At 42.7% G+C, this 23,362-nt stretch overlaps 1 protein-coding gene across 4 annotated transcripts in view; it reads left to right on the forward strand.

Moving 5' to 3' along the window:
* Positions 1-23,362, forward strand: part of CORIN (corin, serine peptidase) — a 1,135,185-nt gene that overhangs the window by 313,632 nt on the left and 798,191 nt on the right. For all 4 annotated transcript variants that reach the window (XM_069631711.1, XM_069631714.1, XM_069631713.1 and 1 more), the window contains one exon: positions 17,885-18,340. In XM_069631711.1, the coding sequence (XP_069487812.1) occupies positions 17,885-18,340 (456 nt within the window). The remainder of the gene's footprint in view (positions 1-17,884; positions 18,341-23,362) is intronic.

Raw genomic sequence — 23,362 nt, forward strand, 5'->3', positions numbered from 1 at the left:
CCATATGCACGTATTTTAAACGATAATGCAGTTCAAAGCAGCTGGGGATCAGCAGGCAATATGAGGGGCCAGATCTGCACTCCACAAAAAAAATGTAAAACGCTATCAATTCCCCTACGCTGGCACTGGTAGTCACTTTATGATAACATTCATAGCCTCTCCTGTGGGGATGATGGCACACCCGCTTGTCCGGCACTACGGCGCCAGTTCGATGAATATCATTGCTAGGATGCATGGAGAAGCATGGAAAAGCAGACACGGACCTGAGCAAGCAGTACCTCACCTGGAAGTCGGACAGAAATAAGCTGCCCCTCACACCACCCGCAGAGTCAGCCCCTCATTGCCTGCAGGAGCCGACCAGTAAATGCGAGTGGGATCAATCCATTTCGCTTGCTCGTAACGCAACCAAATAGAGGTTCCATCCAGTCACAGGTGTTTGGCCACTGCCTGTAAGTTGAAAACAAACGCCGCTGCATAAAACGTGTCACACCTCATGACAATGGAGCATCACGTGACCACGCAGATCAGGCAGGCCCTTTCCTCTATGGGCGTCCGCTCCACATACGTGAAACAGAGCAGGAAAAATGCACGAGTCGAATGGTGACAGTACAAGTGTATTTTCGAATCAACCAGACGTTCAACTGTGGCAGGTTCGCGGCGCCCTTTTAAAGCGCTAAAATCACAATATGAATGACATTAAAAACACAAAAAAACAAATAAATCCAATAGCTGCAGGAACAAGGGGGGTGTGCAAACAGTAAATTCAAGCATCTGTTATGCAGAGGTTCCAGCCAGCTTACAGATTCTTTCGGGTCTGAAGTAACCCTTTCACCTCCTGGAAGTACAACAGTCAGCACATTATTCCTGTTAAGGAATGCTTTCACTCCCACCAGCTTAGCTAAATCCTTAGCCTCCGTGAATGATTTCCTGATAAGTAGAGACTCCTTTGGATAATCGGGGTAAATAAAAATCTGCTTACCCCCATGGGTGACATTACCCATCTTCCTCGCATTTCTGAGGACATCCTCTTTAATCCTGGTACAAAGAAAGGAAAGAAGAATCTGTCTTGGTTTAGGATTGCCCTTCCTGCCAACCCTATAGACATTGTCAATGTCACCTTGAGAAATTTGATCACATCCAAAGGAGGATTTTAAAAGGTCCATCACCAGTTTCAACAAATCCTCAGCGTTATCTTCCACTACACCAACCAGTCTCAAGTTCTTGTTTCTGAACTTCAATTCCATCTCCAAGGGCTTATCTCTCCCCTTCTGTACTTCTTCTTTCAAGCTGTTATACGACCTGAAGCTGCCCGCTATCTCACCGGATATTGATGTTGATCCACTTTCCAAGGCAGAAACTCTGCAATCCAGCTGGGAAACCTTCAGCGACATATCCTCCATAGCAGACTTATACATCCCCAACATCCTGAACCACTTTACCAAGGTCCTGTGCCATCTTTAGAAGCAGAGAAGAAATATCTTGGGTGCTGGGAGTTTCCTCCATCTCAGAAGCAGGTTTTGATTTCTTGGGGATAGGATTGCCAGCTGTTTCAATTTTCTTCTTAGAGTTCATAATCCAATTATAATCAAAACAGGGAGAGGGCCAGGAGCTACAGGATTATGCTGCTGCCACTGCTGCCTGCATTCCGGAATCACATGGCCGACAAAGTTGAGATGGTAAGAGCACTCATCAATTCTAGGTTGGGCTAAACTGATCGCATCAACCTGTGCCTTCGCCAGAAATGTATTCGGAAACCCCAAAACCTTCAAAATGGAGCAGAGAGAATGACAGTGTGACTCCAGTTAAGACACCAAGACACTGCTTGCCTCATTACCACGAATTGGTGGCCCATGGAACAGAGGAATTTGCTTAAAGTTCTCCATATCGTCCATCGTGCCTGTTGGTGGGATGGTTGTAGGTATTTATGCCAAAAGCAGCACAAACAGTTACCAACAAGGACTTTAACTCTGCGGTAAAGGCATACTTAGCGATGTAGGTTGTCCACAGATTTCGGCAACAAGCGCTTAATGAAGTCACTCTACCAACAACATGCTCAACAGATGTGGCATCTCAGCTGATGCACACAGGGGTGATGCAGTGATTTTGCTGTCCCAGGCAAAATAACCTTGTGCTGCCCCTTTTTCTGGCAATCGGGCCAAATGAATTGTTTGTAGACGCAATCTGCAGCATCCCGGCCTTGCTGGTGGCATCTCAAACAGAACCCTGCAGCTGCAGCTGCATAGGAAGCAATAGAGGTAGAAGGCAGAAAACCCCACCACTATAAAAGTAGAGAAACAGCCAACCCTGGCAGAGGGAGCGGTACAGGAGACCGAGCACTGATGTACCTTACCGTGACCCAGAACAAACCAGAACCAATCATGGAAAAAAAGGCAGGTCTTGCTCTCCCATTCACATATTCCACCACCTTAACCCCGTTACTGTTGCACTCCCTGTGGCAACATACTTTATGCAAAACACCATTCCGAAAGTGTCTGCTATCCTTTGTCAAACGTTAAGTGTTGGTTCTCTCATAATTGGGTTGATCTCTTAAACACGCGTCCCTTTGTTGCATTGCCGATATGTTCACCTCTCCTGACAACAAACTTCAATTTTAACACCCACCACCCCACGAATGCACATGCACACCGAAAACTGTGTCCCATCCCCTCAGATTTTATTTGAGCAAAGATTTCTCCCACAGCACCAAACATGCCTTGTTAATAGCTCCTCCCCATCTTTCTTCTACCACATAGGCGAAAGACGACCCCACAAGAGAATGAGTCACTCAGAGTCATCAACGGAACCTCTCCCCCGAGGTCAGAGCTGCACTGAATTTTAGACAAACAAGTTGACACATTACTCAAAGTAAGGGAACGTACTACCAATCTCTGCCGCGTGTACCCAAGCAGTAGAAGCACTGGTCGGCACCATCGACCCCGGCACTGAACAGCCTATCTACAGCAATGCTCAATCGAGACATCATACCTGAGCTCAAACCATGCAGCATCACCCGGATTAGTGTTCTCCATAGCCGGGTGTCATAGAGGTCAAAAGCCCTTCCCTGAAATTCGGCATCAGAAATACAATGTATCAAATACCAACACACAGTGCAATGGAAACGATTCCACAGGGTAGCATGGAAGCCTCAGCGGAGACTGGATAACATAATATACACGCTCTTTGCTGAAGGGTCAACAGCAGAACAAGATGCTTACCCCATCTAATGCCACATAGCTCCACTCCTGACTACTCATTACAGCATCTTTTGGATGTAGCCATTAAGCTCACCAGCTTCCTAAAGAAACCCAGTCGGCGACCAAGCCCTTACCATAAAACCGCTTCAAGCACCGACCCAGAGCCATGCATAAACCCGAGTAGGATTCTACTTCCTACAAAGAAATGCTTTTTTCTTCCACAACATGGAGCAAACATGGAGCAAACTCACCAACAGGGAGCATCGTTGCACTTCACTGAGTCCTTTGGGGATGAGAGACTGGGAACGCGAGGAACTACAAAATGGCGTCATTACCACTTTCTACAGCAACATTTAGTGAAATATGTTGCCTTAGCAACCCACTCTTGCATGTGTATTTTATTATGAAACTTTTTCTTCGCAGCCCGCTTTATCTCCATCTAACAGAACCTTCAATAGACCTAAATAAACATTTTTCACCAAGACTTGAAGGTTGCCCTTGTATCTGAACTTGCAAATTCGTTGAAGCTGGCATATGGTCAATCTACCCATGAGTTCTGTCCACTTGACCCTTTATGAAGTACTAACGACATAATAGGTCTTGGGAGGATATCTTAGGGGCAACGTGCTCGCCTTGGAAGTATGACGACAAGGAGCACCACAGGTACGATCCCCTGGTCCATGCTTAAAAACCTCTGGGTATTAAGCGCGTTATAGATAACTTATCATATATCATATCACAGCCTTGTTTCATGCTGGTGAAATCAGAATCAAACAGCTGAAAGCACAATGCACATCACGGGTGCCCCTATATGACTGTAACAACACTGTACACCCCCCCTTACTCTCCTGTAAGAGGCAGTACTGCACACCATGTGAGTTGGGATTTGTTATCCTCCCATGGTTCCGTCCAGAGGTTATGGCTCCTTGGTGGCTGTGCTTCCCTCTCCCCTCTCGAAGGACCTGCAGCACTGGCATTGCCATTACCCATCAGTCCATGTGATATGCGGCTGCGACCTAATCATTGACTGCCCTCTATTGGTGGCTGCTGTAATTTGTCTTGTAATGATGACTGCCTAGTATTAGGCGGTGGGAATAGTTCGAGAAAGTCTGTGTAATGCTGGAGTTTCAGCTGTTTGCTATGAACTCAAATTAGGGATGTGATACTGCACGTGAAAACACTCATACAGTAATGCCAAATAGAGTATTAATGCAAATGGTAAACACTTCCAATCAAAGTATGTGGACACTGTATTCTTAAGTGCTAACAGAATCTGTCCTACTTTGTACACGTTGTCCTGTGCTGAAAACGCAGATGTTAGTTGGACGTGCACATTCAGAATAGCCCTCAAAGATAGCAAGTGGTTGCTGCCCTAGGGCTTACTAGATGTCAACAGCAGTTTTCCTCACCGCCCTCCCTGAGGTGATGGTCCCAGTAAAGGGATAGGCAACATGTATCACGTAATGGGATGGTGAAGTGTGAAAATGTTGCCTCCAGTGGAGATTGTATGGGAAACAGTTGTCGGGGCAGGGATGGACTGACCACTGGAAGCACCAGCCGCACCCACCAGACCAGCTGGAAAGAAAGAGGACATTTGAAAACCTGCCAGGAACATGTTATTGTTAACAGGAAATGGGCCAGTTCCTAGCATTGATTATGCCACTCAGTGACCATGGTACGTTTTTGTGCCTCAGTAGGGGGCACTAGATTAAAAATATCAATAAAGAATAAATAATGTACTACCTACTGTTATTTGGCACCCTCCCCTTGGCAGCCCAGTGAGTGGGTTGTCCCAGTCTCTGATGTGGTTTTGCATCCACAGTGAACTCTGGGGGCTTGCTCCCTCATGTTCACCACATCTTTCTGGGCCACCATGCTTGTGTGGCCAAGTGATGTAGATCATCTGGGCCCCTCTTGTCTGGCTGGGCCAGCTGCCTCCGAAGGACATGCTGCCTGGACCGTCATGCTGAACGCACCCTGCTGTGGGCGGCCATATCTTCACGCAGCCCACCATACCAATGCACCCGGGCTTTGCTCTAGTTTGGCCTGCCCGGTCTTTTTCCCTGGTAGGTCACATGGCTCCTCAAGCCACCGTTGGGAAGGTCCATCCCCTGGGTGCGGCGAGTTTGGACCCCAGGTGAGCCAATTGCTCCAAGGCCAGGAGTTTGGTTGTACCATCCCACACATGCTGCTTGAGCTTGTCCATATGTCTGGCCGCTCCTGTCGTACACATCCAGGCTCAAAGAAAGACGTAAAGCATCTCACCCTGACTGAGACCTGTGTGGCACAGATCCTTCATAAATATCCATGCCTTTAGTAGCAGTTGTCCATGGCCACCTCTGAAAGGAAGAAAAATAGCTTCCAGACCTAATAAACTAATATCTTTAAGAGAGTAATTTCTGTGATAGGTATTCCAATGGAGTGTCGTTTTTTATGATGGCCCTAATAAGTTCCTGAATCCTGTCTTACATTTTCTTATACTACTGCCAAAGTGCAATTTTTGCATTTCTGTTCAATCCCACATATTACAAAATTATAGTTGCAGTTTATGAAAGAGAACATTTTGTGTAGTTTCCCATTTGGTAAAACAATTTCCGTCTGTTTGTGCATCCTGAATCTGTAAATGTTATGTTGCACAAATGTATGGTGGTTCCCCTTAACGTATTTGACATCCTATGTAGCGTCTTTCCTGTCAATCCCACTCCTGGCTGTGTTTCCTAGAAACTGTGGCAGATTTGGTTATTTTTGGTAGGTGCTCTACGGAATGTCATGAAAGGTTTATCTAGAAGATATTTAATTAAATATGTAACCGTTTCATATTGGAGATATTATGACATGCAGTAGGATAAATAAGATCATTTGGGAAGATATCAATATATGATTTTCTGAGTTAACCCTTTCTTATGAGGCTGCAATGATAAAGAAAGTGAAGTTTTGGAAATTAATGTGACATGATAAGAACAATTGAGAAGCTTTCTAAATATAATTTCTGATAAAGCCCTGTGTTTGGGAGCAACAATGATATAGATAGTGATGATTTGATCATTGATAACAAGGGTTGTAACATGAAGATTTATCTTGAGGATCAATATTGAAACACAGTATACTTCCACAAAGGAGTGAAACGAAATATATTCTTTGACACATGATTCAATTGTTGAATTTCCTTAAATAAAAGAAAACATTTTTAGAGCCTTAAAGTGCACAAACCTCTTCCTTTTCTTAAATACGTTTAACTTGGACAGTACGGACAGATTCTTGAAGGAATGAGTTTGGTGCTATATATATGATTGATCAAGTCAAAGTGCCTTTTGCCCATTTCCATCTGCCAACTGTTTGGATAGTTACAGGGTTTGGACTCTGTGTTGGAACATGTTGATGATGTTGCAGTGATGGGTGGAGGGGGCAAACGCTGGGGATATTGTAATGCCTGGGAATGCCTTCGTATGTGGTCTTGGTTGATAACATCATGATTCCATTCCAGGTGTTTTGAGCAGTTTCTTTCTTGTTGATTGATAGGTGTTCCAATGTGTTGGGTATTGTAAAGATGATCACGGATTGATTGAACTGCACCAGATGCAGGAAGCTGGTGATGGTCAGGGTTAAGAGAAGGACGATGATATCTTTTAGAACAGGGATGCTTCAATGGTCCTTGAAATTCTTCATTGACCTGTAGTGTAATCGTCGTGTGTCCTGCTTCATTTGCTGGGCGCAGGCCACATCCACACAGAACTCTACCCTGACCAGAAGGAGGCCACCAGCTGTTTTCTGCGCCTCCTTTCTGTGTCAACCACTGCTTGGGGCTCAGCGCTCCTTTCGACCAGAAGGTGATGTTAACTCAAGTACATGCTCACGGGCAGGGCACGACCCAGTGAAGGAAGTGTCTGGCCCATGCATATTGACGCATCGTAGATACTCTCGGATAACACGTGTGTGTGTGTGTTATACCAACATGAAACATTCAAGTGCAAGGGACGGGTGTCTTTATTCGTCATCGGATGATCACCGTTCGCACGTGGCGTATGCTTTTATGCTTGCTAATATAAAATTTTGTTCTTCACTAGGTCCTACCAAGTTCATGGCCTGGGATCGATTCCCAGTCATCCGCCTGGAAGAAAGCTTAATCGGTGTCATTCACAACAGACGCAGGCTGTAAAACCGAGACACTCTCAGCATTTGCTGCTTGGGCGCCTTGGCATTCCAGGGTTTGGAGAAAAGACAACAGGACAGCTATTAATAACGCTCGTACAATCACTGGAACGCGTAAGAGCAGCTGTCCAGGCGTGGTATGCTCTGGGGAGACACGTAAAAAAGTGTCCCTTCACGAAACGTGTTTCAGGATGCGCAGACAAGCACTGCAGGGTCAAGTTGCAGGGCTGGGCCGAATGAACTTAAATGCCCAAGATGCACTCAATGGGCACTCAAAAGATGTTAATACAAACATGAAAGTGGACTGGGTTCTTAAAAATATCATAATAATATTAGCAATGCTAAAAATAATAAAGATGCCAAGTGTTTATCCCACAAGATACATTATTATCGGTGAGATGTATTTCTTAAGCAAGATTACCCTTGCACTGGGGGCATTAACGATAATCCCATTGGCCAGTTAGAAGCAAGGGCTTTAACAATAGCCTGGGACATTACCTGCCCCGGTAATACACTCCCTGTGATGGTTATATTGCTATTAGGACCCCGACATGTTGTACCAGGTTACTAATAGTGTTTTGTTTTTAAGTTAAGAAACAACATGTTAAAAAAACCTACGAAATAAGATGGCCGGCATGGATCGAGGAGAAGGGAACTACACATAGTCCCTTCTCCCTTTCCATGGCAGCTAGTCACATGTCGCGATCGGCCAGGAACACCACTGTTCCCGGCGTCGACGAGAGACAGCAGCGCAAGGTAAATGGGGCGGGAGTTGGAGAGGAGGCTAAATATGTGGAGATGGTGCATGGGGACGCAGGGTCACAGGGGAACACTTACCTGATTATCCAGTGGGGGGAGATGGCGTACTCCAGCTCAGAGGAGGCTCAGAGCAGGTGCTTTACCATTTGTTAAAGCCCCTGTTCCGACACTGCTCATTGGCTGGGAGGCCAAAATCACACCCCTTCGGGTACTAAAAGTTTAAATATCTGCTAGTCTGAACCTTCTTCTAAGACAGGCAGGGCATTTAATTGACAATGCTGGTAATAATTGTTTCGGTACTGGCACTCTGTCTCAAACGCTGCTCTTGAGGCCGTTGGCCATGGCCAACCTTGATTGTTCACTGTGCAGGTCTCCATACCGTTTGGCTACAAGACCTCTTACATCACTGTTACCGGCAGAAGCCCTATAAACAGTTGATCCGAATTCAATTCTCGATGACTGTAAAGTCTTACAAAACAATGCGTGGACAGGAACCTAAAAAAATGCGTAACAAGCTTGCTATTCAGATGAGAGTCAAATACTGGGATTATCAGGATAGACCTTTACCTGAGAATTTACCTTCCCGCTCTGTTTGTTTTGGTCCAGCACTGAAGGTCTTGAATATGCTATTGCTGCATGAATGTCCAGTGCTTTCTGACCCAGCAAAACCCTTTTTCTCCAGTTGCCCTTTTTAGTTTGTCTGAACCGAGACCAACAGATTGCTGTAGTGTAAAGTGTATTCGTGCAAAGGTGCAACATTTTGGGTCTCTGTTTCCATCCCGTGGAACAGTCACCCAAAAAGGGTTTGTTATAACCCATTATGGCTGCATCATTCAAAACATGATTGGGCGGATGACTCTGCCTCTCGATTTAGACAGCAGCTCTATTTCCTCCTACTTTGTCAACCATGTTTGCTTTTGTTATTGATCAGAGTATTAAGCCTGATACACCGGGCAACCTAACCATTCCCTCCAGGATCATTTACATATTAATGAAATGCTCGTTCTACCAATTGCATCCTCCCACCACCAATGTCCCCACCGGGAATAAGCTCTACTCCCAGCTCCCTATAGCACCTCGTTGCCCACCGATCCTGAACCTCAGCAGAACAGAGTTGATTGCCCACGGTATTGACCCTGGCACCAAAGACATCCATACTCGTGCCCTCTCACTCCCATCATATAAATTAAGTACACCCTCTGCCAATTTCATCCCACCCTGATGACACCTCTGGAATAAGTAATGATAATAATAATATTAATAACAATAATATCAATTTCAATAATACAAGGGCAAAAGCAATGATATGCACCATCCCAGGAATGGTCATTCTTGTGCCCCGATCCTCAATTGGAAGGAAAGTGACAAGAATACCTATTATCTAATGCCTGCCTAGTGCTTTATGCACGTGTTGATCAGTGGCTAGAGTGTCCTTAAAAACGTTGATAGAGCTGGAACTCTTTCCTATGTCAAGCACCCACGTAGTACACATTGCTGAAATTCAGTAATGATGTTTTGCAATAGGTCACACCATTCAACGCAGACTTAAGTGCATCAAGAAACTCATCCTCTGTCCGGGCTTGTATTTCCTGTAAGACCTGTACATTGTTTGTGTACTACACGAGGGAACCTGGCAAAACATGTTTTTCCATCCCCCTCTGTGCTCCAGGGAGGTCTCAACTATAATATATTCCCCATGGATGAACGGACGGCAGTTTTTCAATGCTAATACCGTTACCAGAAGTGATTTTTCACATTCAACAGGCCATCATGTTTTTGTTGCGTATGAAATGATACATGGTTCTGATACAATCAACAGGAGGGCTCCTGGTCAAGACCCTATTCTACCCAGGAAGTCTAAATTGTCATCAGACACAATTGAATGGGCCGGTAGAAAAGATGCACTATACCACCCACCACTATATTCTATGTATTCAACTCTAAGTTTTGTATCTTAGAGACATACTTGATGCAATAGATTCTGCCTTATCAAAGATAACTTTGCTGTTCTGTGTGGTATCTCTTAGTAGACATTTGTGTATAATTGTTTCAGAAGTACAATGAAAAATGTTATGAAACAATGAAGGGGTGTGATCATTCTTGTGACCAGGGAAATGTATTTACCCCATGTGCATAAAAGTGGTGGGTGGTATAGTGTATCTTTTCTACCGACCCATTCAATTGGTTCTGATGCAAGACTGCAGTTTAAACTGGTGTCTCAGAACCTTGTTTCCACAAAAAAGGCTGGGAGAATAGATCAGGGGCAAAGTGTTTGTCTTGGAAGTAAGGCAATACAGAACAGCACAGGTTTGAATCCCGGTATCACGCTTACAGCCTGGTATCCGGTATTAAACAAGTTATAAAAGATTAATACATGGGAAGTCTTTTATTTTTAATAGGATAAGCCAAGCACGGAGGATGGGAAATCTTCTTGCCAGTTGTTTCACAGCCTCCGTTTGAGAGTCCCCCCACTCCCACGTCACCCCTGTCTTCAATAGATGGACTAATAGCTGAGTGACCTCTGCGTCAATCTCTTATGATTATATGACTGTAGTTTTTCAGTCCCAAGAACTTTGTAGTTTGCATAGATTTGTGGGGTTCTTCAATTTCAAAATAACCTCAACCTCCTTTGTCTGGGCATTAAGGCCCACGGCTGTGATTTCATGGCCTATAAAGTTAACTTTGGTTCTGCACCCCTGTGCTTCTGAAGAAAAAGGTTTTCAACTGCATTTCTTAACTGGGTCACCATGTGGCGGATTGCCACCAATTGCTCTTTCACAGTTTAACTTTCTATGTATAGTTCATCTACATAGGGCAAGTTCCCTCTTTCTACAAGATCAGGCATGGCTATATAGGAATATGCCGAACTCATTTGAACTCACTGAACTCATTTCCTCTGTTAATGTACCAAAATGGGGTACAAAACCATGCTTACGCTGCCCCAAATATAAAGGTAGGTTTATATTGGTGTTCACGGAGTACAGCGACAGTCTCATGTTCATTAGTCAAAACGAACTCAAGATATGTGCAAGTACCTGCGCTATATAAGCAAGATCCCACCTTAACATGAGTACTATCCTGTTCAGTTTCCTTAGCTCTGCACAGAGTCTCCATTGTTCATTGAGTGTTAATATTCTTAATACTGGGTTATTAAAAGTACTGTGGATTTCACATATAATCCCACAGATTTCCAAAATTGTGATAATCTGCGTGAGTGATTCCATAACACGCAAGGCAAACTGTACTGTCTTACAAATACTGAAGTCATATTAGGATCTGTAGGTTCAGTTGTGTAGTGGAGGGACGTATGTCCACAATCATAAGAATCGACAAGGAACATTTTCTGGAAATCCAGAAAGACTTGCCTCAACGGTTGTCTTAGTTCACCTGTCTCACAGGCATCAGCCAAATTGTATTTTTCTTCAACCATCTGATGGAACCTGGAAATATTTCTGGTGTCACAATTTCTGCTTTAATCCGTTTATTGTCACAATCGCTGAAGTATCTTCTAGTTGGGTGGAGAGATCTTTGTTTATGGTATGTACCTGTAGGAATGATTCGTTGGCATTGAAATGGTTTGTATTGACTCAGAATACTGTCATCTTCCAACATATTACTGGTAACATTCTCCACCCCTTAAGGGCACGGGAAACACAACATGAAATTTCCCTTCTGTCTAGTATAGAGACTTCCATCTGCTACCATCAGTACTGTTTTAACAATCTTCAGGTTTTGTAACAGTGATGGGATTAGTTAAGCACATGGAAAAGTGTTTGACTTCTATAGCCATTATAATTGAGGTATCCTGGGAAATGGGATCAATATTGTATCTTTGTGATCTACTATTGCAGATATAGAGAAAATTACTGTTGCTGAAGAATGTTCTTTAAATCAATAAAAGCGTATTTATTAAACATGGATTGTCCTTTTCTGCTTTGATCTGCACTTTACCAGTGGAAGGTGGCAAAGGAGTTGACCTAAATGCCCTTTCAAGATCCTTGAAATCCGTTGGGTCTCCACCGATTCTGGACCAGACTTTGTTTTTAACAAAATCTTAATTGCTAATTGATGTAGTATGTCATAGCCGACATCGAAATCAGAAATAAAATCTCTTACGACCCAGCAATTATGATTTATGGATTTAGATCCAATATTGCTCTAAAGGATACTCCTGCTTTTAATCAGCTGTTTTGCTGACTCCAACACAACAGGGCTAGTTTGCCAGTTATCTATTAGATTAAAGGAGGGAATCTCTGTAACTTCCTAAATAACCTCTCACCAATTAAGCTCCTTTTTTCAGACTTCTTATTTTATCTTCTCAGCTATCCACTGGGTGACATGATCCTCACTGTGGTCCGCCATGGATAGAATGTTAGTGTATTTCCCACCAGAGTGGTACACCACTCATTTTCTGGAGGAAGATTTATTTTTAAAGGTTCAGGCACTTTACTGCCACTATAATCTTGTTCTTTCAGAAATATGATGATGATATCAGGAACTTGAGTGTTTTGGAAATTAATTTCCACTTGGTCTGGATTCTTTTCCATCATGTGATAAGTACCGTTTCATAATTGACACTTCTTTTTTGTTTGATTGGGCAATGAGTTTGGGTCCAGAGTACCTGGTTCACACAATCTTTTAGAGGCGAAAGCCTTCTAAGCAAATAATTTCCCAGTAAAACAGGCATGCCCTGAAGAGCCACGACTATAACTGGATGGGTGAGTCAATGTCGCCGTATTTTGATTTCTACTTCAGTAAGCCCATCTACTGGAATCCCTTCTCCATCAAGATTATGTAGTTCGCCAAGGATGGGGTTGAGGGTAATTCAGTGTTTTCCCCTCATCCCTGGTTCAGGGCATCAAGTACTTCTGGAGATATCAAGAACACTGAGTCTCTGTATCTATGAGAACCAATAAGTCGCACCAAACCTGTACTATCTGCAATTTACAAAGGAATTGTGAATCGGTGGATAAGGTTGACTGTATCTTCATGATATTTGGGTTTTCATGATTTTGACATTGTGCAATCACCTCATGCGCATGCTCCTCATGCGCAGGATCATGTGGATTGGTCAGGGACTCGGTTGGAATAAAACCACATCTTGAAACCCTCAATGGAACAGGGACTCGTCCCCCTTCGTCGGGTTCCAGGTTGTCACCTCTGCTTGGAGTGCAATCCCTAGAAAGTTCTGGAGTTTTGGTATCTCCACTGAGGTTATTTTATGTTCTCCTTTCTGGGTCTCATTTCTAAGGGTATCTTGGTTATTCTCATTCTTTTCTTTTAGTTTCTTTTTAACACTTCTAATTTTGATTCTTCTTTTGGTGGTGGCAATATGTCTTTGAAATGGAAAATATTTGGTTTTTATCTCCAGAGTTCTCGTCAAGGTAATTGTAACATTTGACTTCATTAAATGTCATTTTCTTGTTTTTATCTGATGTTATATCAAAGAATGTAGAAGGTACACTATAGCCCATCAAAATTCTTTCCGCAAACTTAGGGGTATTTTGCTGGATGTAAAAGAAGATTCCTTTAAGGTGTGGTATATATTTTCTACCACTTCTCCTTTCCTCTTTTCCTTGTTCATTTTTATTTGGAATATTTTTCTCTTGTCATTTTCCACCCTGACCTATGGATTCAGTTCGAGCAATGTTTCGGTGAACATTAAAATCAGGATATTCCTGTTTAGAACTCATCATTTGGCCCATGCTCTCTGTCACCTGTTTGACTCGTCACTCCAGTTGGAAAATCTTTTCATACGCCCAACCCCCCCCCCCTCCCCTGCTCTCCTTGACTGTGAGGTGGCATTTGGTCTTAGCTGACTTTCTCCCTGGAACCGTGGAAGGGTAATTATCTCTTTAGGAGGTTAGTTCTGGTAACTATAATAACTACTGTTGTATATATTGCTTGGTCTCCACTCACTCTGGTGTTAGGATCTTTTTATCTGGGAATTTAGAAAGAGAAGAGGGATAATTGTCTTGGTAAATGGTTCTAGGAGGCAGGGGCTGATTTCTCTCCTGAGAAAAATTCAGATTTGGATTTCCCTGAGAACCTGATCCTGTATTCTGATTAATTCTCTCTGATGGAGGAACATATCTGTAGCCCAGAAAAGGCCTAGAAACGAAATACCAAAGACTAATGTAAGTCTCAATTTTTCGTGGGATCAATTTTTTTTCATGGCAGATAGAGCACTCATCAGCTGGCTTTGAACAGGGTGTCATCTCTCCCTGTTAGTATCTTTAACAGCAGAGGATCTTTGGCCCCTGTGTCTTTAAGTACAACCTAAGAATGCTCTACACCTCGACTACCACTGCTGGAGTTTGTTTGGGGTTCTTTTCTTTGTTTTTGTTAGTTTTTGGGTTCAGTAATTCATAGATCCTCCTAACTTGGGTGATATCCACTCAAATGATCTTGAGTTGAGTCATCAAAATCACAAACTAATTGAGTCATTAGATATTTTTTTTTAAACTTTGTTTATTAGTGGTCACAAAGAGATACATAGCAGCCTTTCACACTGCACCTTATACTATTGGAAAATATACATTTTACAGTCATTGTATTCATATATAATCATATAGTTTCATCATCAGAGGTCATATTACACAGGTAGACTCTGAATGGGCCCCAAATGTCTTTGGGCCTGCAGGTCGGGGGTCGGGTCAGGCCATACTGTTGTTCAGTTTCATATACATACTTTAATTCACAAAGAAATTGGTTCATGCACGGTGGACCAGCACTCTTCCATTTTTGTAGGATGCACTTTTTGGCCACAGCACATGCAATATTAAACAGTCTTCTAGTCTTCTCAGAGCATTTGCCTATGTTTCCAAATAGATATTTTTGGGGCAACAGATTATTTTTGAAGGGCATGGAAGAAAGTAGTTTTGAAGTCTGAACTGTCAGTATTGACATGTCAAGAAAAACTCCCTATGAGATAGATTCTCAGCACACATTAGAATAGAGGCTGCATTTCAGGCTTCTTGGGGATTTTTATGAGTTGAAAAATATTTCAAAATGGTCACATTGCAAAATGACCATTTATTCTAGTCCAGCAAAGAAACAAGAAATCTCTGGATAAAGTCAAATTTAATTACTCAATGCTGTTTTGGTCATTCTTCAGTCCAAATGATGCTATAATCTGTTCAAATAATTCTAGGTGTTCCTAAAAAGAATAATTTAGGAGTCATAAAACTGTTTAATGCCTTTATGTGTGATTGGATCTTTCACAAATTGTAATTATGGTTTTATTTTGCTGTTTCCCCTCACTAGGGTCCAAATTCCATCATCAGTTTCAGAACCGTTACTTGGACCCCTTCCCTGCTGGCATATTTGCTCTCCCTAACATAGTGACTATAGGGAGGTTTCCTATGTGTATGGTACATGGAGTCCGCTCTTTTCTCTATCTACAATCAGTATTCTTTGAGGCATGTATCGAGCCAGAAGAAGGATTCAGACCAGAGCACATCATCTTAAAAGCTTTAATTTAATTTAAAAGAAAACCCCTTTCTAATCCTACTGCTGAAAGGTGAGTTTTCTTCATAAGAAACTATGCTAAAGGTGCTTGTCAATAGTCAAAAAAACAAAAATAGTCCTCTGTCCAAACCTAACCTCTCAACTGGCCCCTACCACTTAGAAAACAGAAAAGAAAAGTAGACCATGTCTCCTGCCTTTAGAGTACTTCATCCTGATCTCCCTCAGGGCCTCAAGGAATTCCTATTGGTTTAACAATTCTTGTCTTTCTTACCAAAGGTTCCCAAGTTTGCAAAAGAAAGTCTCAAGTTCCAGGAAATCTTAAATGTCCAAGTTGTCGTAGTTGGAGGGACACCTCCTTAATCCCTCTCCATCATTGGCATAGGTTTCTCCCACTAGTTTCCTCACTTGTCTTATTGGGCCGCTGTGGTTCTCTTTGGTCTCTCTGTCCCAATAGCTTATTTATCTCTCTGAAGTATTTCATGGCCCTTACATCCGTATGCTTCTCTTGACTCGGTACATTTTGTGAGCCGCTTGGATGGTTACACTGTTAAGGTTTCCTGGGCTCCTGTAACCCGTATTGTCTCGTTTCTCTTCTGGTCCGCTGTCAATCCCAGGGAGGAACTAGTATTGCCTTGAGCCATTCCACCAAAGATACTTTCAACGTTATTTTGAATCCCACAGTTGAATGTCACATTAGTTTCTTGAGTTCCCATGTATGCAGAATTATTTATAGGTATATGGAGTTCCCTATGGCAATGGGAGTCCTGTCCCCTTGAGGGGTGTCACTTTCAGTGTTGCCCCACTTTCTGAAACCCCTAGGGAGGGTTTTGCTTAGCGGGCTCACCTCCATAACCTCAAAGGGGGTGGCTCACCCCTCTGAAGACGGGACAAAAACTCCAGATTCTTAGCAGGTGCTGGACAAAATGTTAATTCTTCATGTCACCCTTCAGAATGAGTGGTGCCCCATCTAGCTAGGGTAAAGTGCCCTCACATGTCTGTGCCCGCAGATTTCTATGAATTGGCCGACACATATATGCAGCACAGGTGTTAATTACATAAGCGTAACTCAGACAAAGCTAGCAGCTTAGTGTAAAAATGAACTCCTCAAGAACACTGCATCTATAAACAATGTAAGATTAATGAAACAAAATAATTTATTCTGGGAAAAACAAACCTGTTAACGACATGCCAATTATTTTTAAAAAGGAAAAACATTGACTGAAGCTCCACTTTAATTAGTGTTATGGAAAATAACTTGGAGCAACGATGTTGTTACTGGTGTGCTTTATATCAAATCTCTCAGAATTATTTTGACATTTTTATAAGAATTATGAACGATACTTGACGATTAAAATGAAGTGCGACAGGATACAAATAGTCTACCGTTTTTTTTGTAAGAGGGTCTAAAATTTGTAAACGGAAGGTTGATACATAAATACCGCTAGAGCGAGTTTCAAGCTAGGAGCCCAAAACACTACTTAAAGATGGCTGCCTGCATGATAGGCATTTAGCTGTGTTGCTCTTTGATGACCTATTGGGTAAAATAGCACGTCGACTCACGAGTCGATGTGCTATTTTCCCCAGTGCTCAGGCTCTTTTCATTGGTTTTAGAAACGTGAGTAAGGCACAACAAATGGGCAAACAGCAGACATAAAACAGTTGATGTTAATGCAATGGGACCTGCTCATACTTTGTCCCAGTACATGCACGCTCAGTGTAGAATATTTCATATTGAGGTGGGTGCGGCCAGGTTCACGTTTTTTTCAATGTGCCTGTGTAACTGGATTCTACAATGTGTGTTGGTAGACCACACCCGGCGATATGGCAGGGAACCTCATTAGTGTCTTTGACAGGGCAACCCAAGGGGGCAACATCTCCCTTTCTGAGAGCATTATAAAGAAAGCAGGGGGTTAGGGTCCCAGGCGAGATGTGGAATGGGGAAAAGGTACCACTCAAAATGCACGTTGGTAGCATGTTGACGCATGAACCTACTATAATGATGCCACCAGACAGAAGAGGCAACAGTTCACTAACTGGACAGGCCCCTGTATGATAGAATGCAAAACATTCCATTCTTTAATATCGATCTAAATTGTATGTAAACAAATTGCAGCACATGCGAGTTGTGGCCAGTTGCGTACCCCCACATATGACATGCACTTTGATTAGTAGTGTGATATATTTTTAGGCTACATTGTTACAAGCTTGCAGAATCTAACCATATAGTGCTAAAATGCCAAAAAAGAAACTGTCTTTATAAAGCAAGCCATTCTAGTGTGCATCACTGACTACCAACTTTTTCTTCTTCTTAGGGGTGATAAATAAAAATTGTTTCGACATAAATGGGAGTAACCTTCTGACCAGCAGAGGTGCTGTTCAACCATCGGACATTCCTTTCATGAAAGTGGCTGAAAATGGTTCAAGGGCGACAACCACCATGGATTTGGGCACGCAGTCTCCATTTTGGGTCACCACCGTGTCATCTCCCGTTGACCAATGGCAATCAAACGGCAGTGCAGCTGAAGACACTTTGCCCATGAGATCGGTATCTCCTCTTGCCCCAAATATGAGCACACAAAGCAGTCTAATAGATGAACTATTGACCAAAGAACCCGGCTTTGAGGACCGCACCTGGTCATTAACCAGTAAGCAAACGGAAGACATTTGGCCCACAGATGCTACCAACCAAATCCTAGATTGGACCTCATACCCGCCTACAGTAACTCGGCCGAGCCCAGCAGCTGGTACTGCAAGGGAACCCAAAGAAGGTATGGATATAGTCATGCTATTAACCAAATTGAGATCAACCCACATGGAGTACAAATGTTTGACATTGTTTAGTGTGTGTGATCTCTCTGTATAAGTCGTCCACCTGCTCTATAAAATAGGGTAACTGTGATGATGGGATTCATGCTATGGATTTTCACTTACACCAACTAAGACTCACATTGACTGTTTTTATTAATGTTAGCAGGTACAGTAATTATGGGAAATCCTAATTTATTTATTTATAATCTTATTACGCGCCATATGCCCGTGGGCCTCAGGACGCACACAAAACAAATACAAGACACACAGCATGACCAATTGAATGGAGATGAGGCCGTGGAGGGTTACTCCAGATTGAACATGCAGCTATATTTGTGAAGTTGCCTTGAATTTTACATTTGATGGTGAAGCAATTATTGATTCAGGCACCTTGCTTAGAAATGAATCAGCACTCGGGTGACTGGGCTTCTGCCCCACTTGGGGAGCGATTGCACAAGGTGAGCAAAATGCAAGATATTAAAAACAAAAAGAGCATGTCATTTCCTTCTTTTAATGTTAATCCCTTTCTGCAGAAACACCTTTGCACTATTGGCTACATGTATGAAGTGCTACATGAGTGTTTGCTTTTGGTGGTGTACCCAAGAAATGATCATAACAGTGGCATATCCGTGTGTGGAAATGAAGATGCAGAGAGCCAAGATAGGAGTTGGAGACTTTAATTCCGCAGCAAACAGCCCCATTCTTCTCTGTCACAATCACGGAATAGAACAAATGAACACGCTGACTCCGGCCCGGCTAAAGCTGTATGGGGGCCCATTTGAAAATGTTGTTTGGGGAGGCACCCATGCCTACAGCTGGGGAACCCGACTGCTTTTGCTAATAAGGAAAATTGATTGATCTGGTGTAGTAAAAGGCTTCCGAATGCAAAGCGGCAGTGGAAAATTGATTATAATTCTGGAGCACAAGAGGTTTCAATTGGTGCAGTTTGGTAATCCCAGGGCATATATCCAACCACACAATCAATGTCTTAGGAATGGGAAGGAAGCGGATCAGGGCAGGATACTATACTGGAGCCATAATACATTTAGCCTCAGCTTGTGCCTGTGATTATTTTGAAAAATTCTGAATAAAGTAATGGAGGTGGAGTGAAGTATATCAAGGGACATGCTTATTGTCCTCCTCACTACAGAGAAGAGAAAGGCAGCCAGTAAGAGAACTTAGGAACAGCTATTAAGCAGTATTTGTGTGAGACTGGGTGCAAGTCCAAGATGTGGAGCATCATTTCCGTTGAAAGGGTTGGTATGCAGCGATGCAGTCCTGCTGGCCCTCATTGATGAACTAGGACATGATCCGACACAGTGGCCGTGCAATACTGCTAACATTCTCAAGGTTATTTCTAAGGTTACAGATCCTGCATACATTTCTCCCTCCACGTCCACCTAATCCAAAGGTGTTAAGGGATCCAAGAATCTCTGTTCCCCCGCACACCCTTTCATCTCACTCACAACTAATAGCTTCACGTATTGCACCAACAGTGATAAGGATAAGCATTGGAACGAACTGGAAGAAGCCTGACTCCCTTCCTCCTCCATCACTGCTGTAATTCGAATAATAAACCCGAAGCATTTCAAGAGCAACATTATCAGTCCACTGTGAGGATATGCTTTTAAAGTACAGATACAGGACACATTTTGGCAATGCAGATGTGAGGAAGGTGTACAGGCTGTAGAATAGATGCAGGAGGAAAACCAGTGGACGCATAAAAAAGACGCTAATCTCCCAGCAGAGAAACAGCGCTCAGTTTAGGAGCCTCCCAAAGTGAACAAGTGCTCAAACATGGATACAGGAAACAGATTGTGAAGGCATCGAGGGAGGCACACATACAAATGCATAGAGGATATTGACTGGAAGTTAAATGGAAGGTCTACAATATACTAACATAAACTGAGATTGAAAGGCAAGCAAAAACAAAAGCTGGATTCCAGATCACTTTTTTACTGTGCTTGCACGTGGTTAAGACATCAGACATCTAGAAATTCTATGGCATGGGAAGTCTGGTCATTATTCTATGGCATGGGAAGTATGGTCATTAATGAAGACACAAGTATACAAATTTAGTTTTATTCAGAAAATTCATTCGCTCGTAAATTTATCTAAAAACCCAATAAATCAATTGACAAAGTGCAACATGCATAAGTGCAAGATTAATAAAAATATTTCTCCTGCTGTTAATCTACATAATAAATACCTAAAACACTAGATTCTAAAAGACTAAGACACAAATACCATCTTCCCTTCCTAAAAATAAGATTATTCGAGGATAATTTGTGGTCTCAAGAATAATCTTACACCAATAGCTCTACATGTTTCTGTTCTTGTGCAGTATTTGCAGAACATTCCTCAGGAGCTGATCACTTTGTCAAAATAACACACTAAAAACACCTTCTAATTATGGTGCCAATTACATTTACAACCAATCAAACTGTATGTCGTTTCTTTGTTTCCTCTAAGAACGATGCTTATCCTTCTAACACTACAATGAAAATCACGTCAAACAAAATAGCCATTAGTGCTATTGGCTTGATCTGAATTAAACAATGAAGAGCCCTCTCGGAAAAAAGGATAACAATAAACGTACCTCTTCTTCAGCTTTCAACAGGTTCAGCGATGAGTACAAAAATCAATAATTATTGTTCTTGATAGGAGAATTTCCTATAGAAATGCACACAAAATGTAGTCTATTAATCATAACCTGCATCCAAAGTTCAGGTTTCTAGTAAAGAATGGCCACAAGGCAGAAAACATATTGGGCCCCATCACGAGTTGGGCAGTATCCCCAACGGTATTACAGCGGGGCTATTAGTGTTACCTGCAAACCCCCCACGTTATTAGCGCTGGAACACGGGTTTGATGGAACGGTAAGTCCCCATTCCCCATTTGGCCCAATGGGGAATTCTCAGTGCTACAACCGCCGGTGGAATTAGCGTGGTGGTAATAGTGCCGAAAATCGGCAAAATCATGGCAGATTTGCCCCTAGCTAAGAGCTGGGGGTAAATCCTGCTACCCTATGATTTGTCAGACCTTTAAATGTGGCAGTAATAGTGTTATCACCGCATTTAAGGGTTACTGCCAAACTCGTGATGAGAGAGATTGTCTTGAACTCTATAAAACAGTATTTGCACATTGTATTCTACGGTGAGCTGTGACTTCAGAGGAGACCACACAGTATTAATTTCTTGTTCTCATGTAAAGCACTTTGGATTAAAGGGCTATATAAATTCAATAAAATACAAATACAAATAATTCGAAAAAGCACTGGTGTAGCACTCTGCATGTTCAGTTACTACCTATTGTACCTGCAATTGAAAAATGCCTCAGTTTAGTAAACCCATAGGGTTAAAGTTATAAAAAATCAGCTCCTTTAAGTGTTTCCCAAACTTTAAAAAGGAAGCCTCTTCTGGCTTACCTGCAAAAATGCCCATTTGTTCCATTTGTTGGGACAGAGCCTGTGGACTCCCTTATCTTCTGCATATCCATGAAAACCAATGGCTGGGGGATGAAATATAAAATAAAAATACGGAGCCATATCCTGAAATTTAAATATGGATATGGACCAAAGTACCTGTCTACAGACCACGATCCATATTCACCAGACGCTGGCGCACAGTGCGTAATCTCACATTAATTAGGTTACAATTATCTGCTATTACATGCGCAAGCTATCCTTACTCTTGCTGAACTGAATACTTGACAGGCGTTTTGTTCCTCTTGAATGTTGAGTCCTTTCAAAAAAGTCTCACATGACTACCTGGCGCGTCATGAGATCCACGGTCAAATACTTTAAGACTAAGTAGGCATACAAACGCAGTGGCCATTTTGTAATATCACGCAAAACAGTACCCGGCACCTCAAGGCACAATAAGCCTTATTCTATTTGTTCAATATCCAAAAGGCCGGTTATGTCTGTTTAAAAATGTTCCACATCAAGTGTCCTCTGCTGTCCTCTAAACATGAGACATTTCTAGGTTAAACACCTCATTCTTAAGTTTAAGTGCCTAAAGCCTATTTTTGGTTTTGTTTTATTACTGGTACACGGACAGGTTCACTGACCACACAACACATGGGGCCTGATTTACAAAGCGTTTTCAATGAGATTGCGCCATTGTAAGACACTTTGTAAATCAGGCCCTTTGTACCCTACTTTCAAGGCCTTTCATGGGCACCGAAAGATTTAAAAGCATGTTAATCTTTTATTGCAGTAGTATATGCTTTTTGTAAAACATGTTTTAATTACGTTTAACATGAATCCAACAAAACAAACTGTCACAGCTCCAGAGCCCGCAGCCCTCCCCTTCCCCTCCGAATCCAACCCAAAGGCAGCGTTTCATCTGTTCTTTATCCCCGCTATTATGCAATACCCAAAATGCGGAATCATTGCGGGCACATGGGCTCAGGAAAGTCTTTATGAAGGAAGAGCAGTATCATTTCCCAGTCAGCCCTGAACCGGGATTGTTCACCTTTCATAGAGTAAGTAACCCTCACCAGAGCAACCAAGTTCCATACTTATGAGATCCACTCCTGCTCCCCGGGGACGGGGGGCGGGGGGTCCTGTTGCTTCCATTTCTGAGCTATCACAAGGAATGCCGTGAGTGATGGAATCATGTAGGCCTTGTTCGGCTATGAGACATTCTGTCCTGCTCCTGGCCTTTGGTGCACAAAATACTTTCTCCCTTGCGGATCCAAACATTTCACCGATTCTGTCATTCACTACTTGCCAGAACGTTTTGACTTTGGGACAGTCCTACCATATATGCCTCCATGTCCCCCACACCCCCCTGCTTCCCCCGCCAGCAAGATGGCAAGGCGTTCATGTAAAATTTATGAAGCTAGTCCGGTGTATAGTTCCATAATACCATCACCTTTGCCCACATTTCCCTGAGCTGTATGGCTCTAGTTAATCTTGGGATGTCCGGACATAGCAGCTCCCACTATGTCAGCGGGATCTGGTTTCCCAGGACTGA

Source organism: Ambystoma mexicanum, chromosome 6q, assembly GCF_040938575.1.
Source record: "Ambystoma mexicanum isolate Mex_15411 chromosome 6q, UKY_AmexF1_1, whole genome shotgun sequence".
NCBI classification, from domain to species: domain Eukaryota; kingdom Metazoa; phylum Chordata; class Amphibia; order Caudata; family Ambystomatidae; genus Ambystoma; species Ambystoma mexicanum.